This window comes from Somniosus microcephalus, chromosome 2, assembly GCF_052327205.1.
Source record: "Somniosus microcephalus isolate GS21.2 chromosome 2, FLI_Smic_1.0, whole genome shotgun sequence".
Taxonomy (NCBI): domain Eukaryota; kingdom Metazoa; phylum Chordata; class Chondrichthyes; order Squaliformes; family Somniosidae; genus Somniosus; species Somniosus microcephalus.
In genome coordinates, this window is record NC_140988.1 from 2,247,760 (window position 1) to 2,255,066 (window position 7,307).

Here is a 7,307-nt window from a genome sequence, read left to right on the forward strand (position 1 = left end):
CGTGGTGAGTGAGAGCGGCACTGAGGGAGGAGCAGTCAGTAAAGGGGCGAGTGGGAGCGGCACTGAGGGAGGAGCAGTCAGTAAAGGGGCGAGTGGGAGCGACACTGAGGGAGGAGCAGTCAGTAAAGGGTCGAGTGGGAGCGACACTGAGGGAGGAGCAGTCAGTAAAGGGGCGAGTGGGAGCGACACTGAGAGAGGAGCAGTCAGTAAAGGGGCGAGTGGGAGCGACACTGAGGGAGGAGCAGTCAGTAAAGGGGCGAGTGGGAGCGACACTGAGGGAGGAGCAGTCAGTAAAGGGGCGAGTGGGAGAGGCACTGAGGGAGGAGCAGGCAGTAAAGGGTCGAGTGGGAGCGACACTGAGGGAGGATCAGTCAGTAAAGGGGCGAGTGGGAGCGGCACTGAGGGAGGAGCAGTCAGTAAAGGGGCGAGTGGGAGCGGCACTGAGGGAGGAGCAGTCAGTAAAGGGGCGAGTGGGAGCGACACTGAGGGAGGAGCAGTCAGTAAAGGGGCGAGAGGGAGCAGCACCGAGAGAGGAGCAGTCAGTAAAGGGGCGAGTGGGAGCGACACTGAGGGAGGAGCAGTCAGTAAAGGGGCGAGTGGGAGCGGCACTGAGAGAGGAGCAGTCAGTAAAGGGCCGAGTGGGAGCGACACTGAGGGAGGAGCAGTCAGTAAAGGGGCGAGTGGGAGCGACACTGAGGGAGGAGCAGTCAGTAAAGGGGCGAGTGGGAGCGACACTGAGGGAGGAGCAGTCAGTAAAGGGGCGCGTGGGAGCGGCACTGAGGGAGGAGCAGTCAGTAAAGGGCCGAGTGGGAGCGACACTGAGGGAGGAGCAGTCAGTAAAGGGGTGAGTGGGAGCAACACTGAGAGAGGAGCAGCCAGTAAAGGGGCGAGTGGGAGAGACACTGAGGGAGGAGCAGTCAGTAAAGGGGTGAGTGGGAGTGACACTGAGGGAGGAGCAGTCAGTAAAGGGGTGAGTGGGAGTGACACTGAGGGAGGAGCAGTCAGTAAAGGGGTGAGTGAGAGCGACACTGAGGGAGGAGCAGTCAGTAAAGGGGTGAGTGAGAGCGGCACTGAAGGAGGAGCAGTCAGTAAAGGGCCGAGTGGGAGCGACACTGAGGGAGGAGCAGTCAGTAAAGGGGCGAGTGGAAGTGACACTGAGGGAGGAGCAGTCAGTAAAGGGGCGAGTGGGAGCGACACTGAGGGAGGAGCAGTCAGTAAAGGGGCGAGTGGGAGCGACACTGAGGGAGGAGCAGTCAGTAAAGGGGCGAGTGGGAGTGACACTGAGGGAGGAGCAGTCAGTAAATGGGCAAGTGGGAGTGACACTGAGGGAGGAGCAGTCAGTAAAGGGGCGAGTGGGAGCAACACTGAGGGAGGAGCAGTCAGTAAAGGGGCGAGTGGGAGTGACACTGAGGGAGGAGCAGTCAGTAAAGGGGCGAGTGGGAGTGACACTGAGAGAGGAGCAGTCAGTAAAGGGTCGAGTGGGAGCGACACAGAGAGGAGCAGTCAGTAAAGGGTCGAGTGGGAGCGACACTGAGGGAGGAGCAGTCAGTAAAGGGGCGAGTGGGAGCGACACTGAGGGAGGAGCAGTCAGTAAAGGGGCGAGTGGGAGTGACACTGAGAGAGGAGCAGTCAGTAAAGGGGCGAGTGGGAGCGACACTGAGGGAGGAGCAGTCAGTAAAGGGGCGAGTGGGAGTGACACTGAGGGAGGAGCAGTCAATAAAGGGGCGAGTGGGAGTGACACTGAGGGAGGAGCAGTCAGTAAAGGGGCGAGTGGGAGTGACACTGAGGGAGGAGCAGTCAGTAAAGGGGCGAGTGGGAGCAACACTGAGGGAGGAGCAGTCAGTAAAGGGGCGAGTGGGAGTGACACTGAGGGAGGAGCAGTCAGTAAAGGGGCGAGTGGGAGTGACACTGAGAGAGGAGCAGTCAGTAAAGGGTCGAGTGGGAGCGACACAGAGAGGAGCAGTCAGTAAAGGGTCGAGTGGGAGCGACACTGAGGGAGGAGCAGTCAGTAAAGGGGCGAGTGGGAGCGACACTGAGGGAGGAGCAGTCAGTAAAGGGGCGAGTGGGAGCGACACTGAGGGAGGAGCAGTCAGTAAAGGGGCGAGTGGGAGCGACACTGAGGGAGGAGCAGTCAGTAAAGGGGTGAGTGGGAGCGACACTGAGGGAGGAGCAGTCAGTAAAGGGGCGAGTGGGAGTGACACTGAGGGAGGAGCAGTCAGTAAAGGGGCGAGTGGGAGTGACACTGAGGGAGGAGCAGTCAATAAAGGGGCGAGTGGGAGCAGCACTGAGAGAGGAGCAGTCAGTAAAGGGGCGAGTGGGAGTGACACTGAGGGAGGAGCAGTCAGTAAAGGGGCGAGTGGGAGCAGCACTGAGAGAGGAGCAGTCAGTAAAGGGGCGAGTGGGAGCGACACTGAGGGAGGAGCAGTCAGTAAAGGGGCGAGTGGGAGCGACACTGAGGGAGGAGCAGTCAGTAAAGGGGCGAGTGGGAGCGACACTGAGGGAGGAGCAGTCAGTAAAGGGGCGAGTGGGAGCGACACTGAGGGAGGAGCAGTCAGTAAAGGGGCGAGTGGGAGTGACACTGAGGGAGGAGCAGTCAGTAAAGGGTCGAGTGGGAGCGACACTGAGGGAGGAGCAGTCAGTAAAGGGGCGAGTGGGAGTGACACTGAGAGAGGAGCAGTCAGTAAAGGGGCGAGTGGGAGCGACACTGAGGGAGGAGCAGTCAGTAAAGGGGTGAGTGGGAGCGACACTGAGGGAGGAGCAGCCAGTAAAGGGGCGAGTGGGAGCGGCACTGAGAGAGGAGCAGTCAGTAAAGGGGTGAGTGGGAGTGACACTGAGGGAAGAGCAGTCAGTAAAGGGGTGAGTAGGAGCGGCACTGAGAGAGGAGCAGTCAGTAAAGGGGTGAGTGGGAGCGGCACTGAGAGAGGAGCAATTTTAAACACCTCTATCAAATCTCCTCTTAGCCTTCTCTGCTCCAAGGAGAACAACCCCAGCTTCTCTAATATCATCTTAATGTCGAGAATTTTTTTTTAAGGTTCAACAGGGAAAATTAACAGGAGAGTAAACAGTAAGTTAGTAAATATTATGGTATGATCTTACATTAAAAGACTCCGATATGCACAAAAGTGAAAATATAAGGAGTACAGAAACATTTTAGATGATTTTTTGAAAATATACAGGCAATTGGGAAAGTTCAAGCATGGAGCAATATTTGGTTAGTTAATTGTGCATCTGATATCAATTCAGTTATGTCTAAGGAAGTCAGAGTTTATCTTGGTGACTAATCCAAGTGTAGATAGCAGGAAATTTAAAAATGATTATTTCTGTTTCAAAAGGAGTTTTAACCGTAGATTGTATGCAAGGACACTGTAAACAGCAAGCAGATTGATTACCTGAATACTGCTCCAATTCCTTCAGATTCTCTTCATTTATATCTGTAGCAATTACCTTAGCACCTTCCTTTCCAAATGCCTCAAAATTAAAAAGAGAAAACACAATTAACTGGAAAGTCATTTAGATGAGAGTTGTACATGAATTATGGGTTATTTTATCTTCTAGATGATGCTGTTCTAAATTCAAAAGCAGTTTAAATAATGTATGAATAGGACTTTCAAAATCAGCAGCTTCACAATTTGAGCCAGGTCTGCCCTGGTTGTTATTGAATGGACATCATCTGTCATCTGTCAGAGGAATGGTAGCATAGCGGTTATGTTACTGGACTAGTAATCTAAGGGCCTGAACTGATGATCTTGAGATATGAGTTCAAATCCCACCACAGCAGCTGGGGATTTTAAATTCAAAATAATTAAATACATCTGGAAAAACTAATATCTGTAATGAAACTACTGGATTGCTGTAAAAACCCATCTGGTTCACTAATGTCCTTTTAGTGGAGGACATTACCCAGTCTGGCCTATATGTGACCCACAGCAATGTGGTTGACTCTTAAGTGCCCTCTGAAATAGCCTAGCGAGCCACTCAGTTACATTCAAGAAGGCAGCTCTTCTCAAGGGCAATTAGGGATGGGCAATAAATGCTGGCCTTGCCAATGACATCCACATCCCATGAATGAATAAAAAAAATACATTATATCGATCTCAGCATGGGAGAAAATCTCAATTGAATCGGACAACTTCCAACATTGTGTGAAATAAAACTGACAACTTACAATTGCACATGCCCGCCCAATGCCTTGTGCTGCAGCTGAGAGCACAATCACTTTTCCATCAAGTCGGCCCATCTCACTGACTAAAGAAAACAAGAAGTTATACACAGAGCAAAACTTTTCTTCTTGCCAATAGAATGGGTATATCTTTGTACAACAGTGCGTCCTGTCTAAAGTGAACACTTGTCCGTTTGCCAAAACATGTCATCTGAAAATGTATATCCTCCTGCACTTCTGAAGGGATATTTACTAGTCCTAGCCCCTTTAGGGCTACCCCGGAACAGGCGTATTTCTCAAGACGTTCACTTTCAACTAAAGTTTGAGGTAGCCGAATCCTAAAGATGCTTAATTGGGTCTAAAGGCCTGGATTATCTCTCCCTAAAGGAAAGGAACAACCCGAGAATGTTACCGTCCTCCAAATAGCGCTTTTAATAAGTTTAGCTAGACTGTAACGTCCCGGATATTATGAGGGTCCGGAAAACTCCCCCAGAATTCTGTAACTCTTCACCAAAGAGTGTACAGAGATTGAGTTCGCAAGTTTTGATAGAGGTCTTATGCGAGACAATTCTAAAAATATATAGATTTATTAAAGAACCAACATGCAACTTACAGTTGGTGAATCAATCAATCGCAACATTAACAGTCATAAAAAGAGAAAAAATTCTATCTTATTATTAACAGAGAATCTTACTTTTAAATCTTAACTTCACTACAGTATTACAGTTCTTATACACCAATATCAAATACCTTTGATCCCCGAGGTACAAAGAGTTGGAAACTATAGAGCCGCCTCTGAAGCCGGGGATCGCTTTGCCCGATTAAAGCGAGTCTACGATCTCATTTGAGAGTTCAATATTTGGACCTTTTCCAGTGGTATTTCCTTTAAGGTTTTCTGCTGATGCAAGCTAATTATCTCTAGTAATTTTTCTGCCAACCTCTGCAACTCTTACAGCCACCTCAGCCAGAATCTTGTCTCATCTCTAGGTATTCTGAGTTGACCATATAAAAACGGTGTGACGGCAGGTGTTCCTTACTTTATGTCATCTTTACAAGGGCAGATGTTCCTTATCTTATGTGCTTCTTTATGAAGTGTAAATTAGAACACCTTATCCAGGGTGAACCATTGTTTCGTTCCCAAAAGTTCAGCCTGTCAGAGCCTTTCACCTTCTGTTTCAATAAGGTTATTTATTCAGGGTTAACAACTTATCTCAATAGCCAGAATACTTTCATGGCTATTTCATCGTTGGGTTTCTAGATTTCCAGACCCAGTTGGTCCTGTTTTAATAAGGCCAGAGTTCTTTCATAAGATGGTGTCTTTTCCTGACTCGGTTCCACGGCTCATTCCCTCACACTGCCACTCCTCCAAGTGTTGGCTATTTCACATTTCTACCACCCTCTGTGTGAATTTACATCTTAAATGTGTTTTCAGCTATTTTTGGCCAAGTTTGAATCCATGTCCCTTTTCCCTATACTCTGTGTTAATATTGAACATCTCACTGAGATCCAGTTTATCTATTCCCTTTAGGATCTTAAATGCCTCTAAGCCATCATTTTTCCATTGTAAACATCCCTAGTATTCCCATTCTTTCCTCATAGATGAGGTCGGGCACCTGATCTATCAACTTAATTGCCCTTCTTTATATTCCCTCCAAGGCCAGGATGTCTCACTTGTGATATGGTGCCCAGCACTGTACACACTAAAGAAAGAAGAATATGCATTTACATAGCACCTTTCACGACCTCAGGACGTGCCAAAGCAGTTTACAGCCAATTAATTACTGTTGAAGTGCAGTTACTGTTGTAATGTAGGAAACAACTCAAGGAGGAGACGACCCCGTGCTCTCTGAAGCATCATTTTCTAGGACTTGTGTTCCATCTCTCAAGCAATACATCCAAAGATCCTATTTCACTTTTCATTGCACGTTGTGCTGACAGTTTTAAGAGTCTTTTCCACTAAAACTGCCAGATCCCTCTCCTGTGTAGTTTCCTGTTCCCATTTATGTTGTACTCCTGTTGCTCGTTTTCCTTTCCTAGCTTCATAACCTTGCACCTCTCTATATTAAATGACATCTCGCAGTTTTTGGCCCCTATGCAACTGGCCTATCTGTTCCCTACTATTCACAACCCTATGCAATTTGGTATCATCCGCAAACTTCAACCAAATCATTCATATACAACAAAAACAACACGAGCCAATACAAAAGCAAAATACTGCAGATGCTGGAAATCTGAAGTAAAAACATAAAATGCTGGAAATACTCAGCAGGTCAGGCAGCATCTGTGGAGGGAGAAACAGGGTTAACATTTCCGGTCGATGACCTTTCGTCAATACTTGTGGTATCGCTCTAGACACCTCTTTCCACATAGATGCTGCTCCTTTAATAACTATAGTTTGTGTTCTCTGACTTAGTCACTTATCTATTTCAAAAGCTTCCCTCCTATTCCTTTGCGCTTTGTAAAGTAGTTTTCCATGTGGCACTTTATTAAAGGCCCGGTGTTTTTCTGCTTCTACGCTTGTCAATCCATCCCACAATTTTTATCCCCTTCATTTTAACGAGCAGAAAATCACATCCTGGCAAGTTCAGAGGTGGAAAACCTAGCCTAAGTATATAAATTCTACTGAGTTCCCCTTTTTCAGTAACTCAGACAACTCTAGTGGATTTGTTAAACATTATTTGTTACCTGTAAAGCCAAGTGCGCTACTTTTTATCATATTATGTTTCTCCTAATACCTCTCTATACTCTTTCAGGATATTTCCTATCATTTCCCCAATTACCAATGTCAAACTGACAGGTCTATAGTTCTCTGGGTTATCCTCCCTTCTGTTGCTATAAATTGGCACCATATTTGCCTCTCTCTAGTTTCTTGGAGCCAACTTGACCTCAAAGAATCCCTGCTCTTCTGCTCCTCAAGGAGGATAGTCACTAGCTGATTGTTAGGCAGCCGATGAGCACTCGGGCAGCAGTAGCCAACATTTGGCTCATGGGCCGCATGCAGCTCCTTGGTGCTTCCAGTGTGGCTCTTTGAGCTCTGGGCTGGAGTTCCTTTGGTTCAGCTCGTTGATTGGGCAGCCGCATTCACACTGTGGTTAGGGAGTACAAAACCATTTTATGGGAGCAAGGCACAGAAGCAGGATCGGCATCA

The 7,307-nt window shown here is 48.0% G+C and overlaps 1 protein-coding gene across 1 annotated transcript in view; it reads right to left on the minus strand.

Moving 5' to 3' along the window:
• bdh2 (3-hydroxybutyrate dehydrogenase, type 2) overlaps window positions 1–4,819 on the minus strand; it is a 116,347-nt gene extending 111,528 nt beyond the window's left edge. Inside the window, 2 exon segments of the mRNA XM_086003334.1 lie at window positions 3,390–3,468; window positions 4,166–4,819. Coding sequence (XP_085859460.1) covers window positions 3,390–3,468; window positions 4,166–4,237 — 151 coding nt within the window. The 5' untranslated portion in view covers window positions 4,238–4,819.
• Between the last annotated feature and the right edge of the window lie 2,488 nt (window positions 4,820–7,307).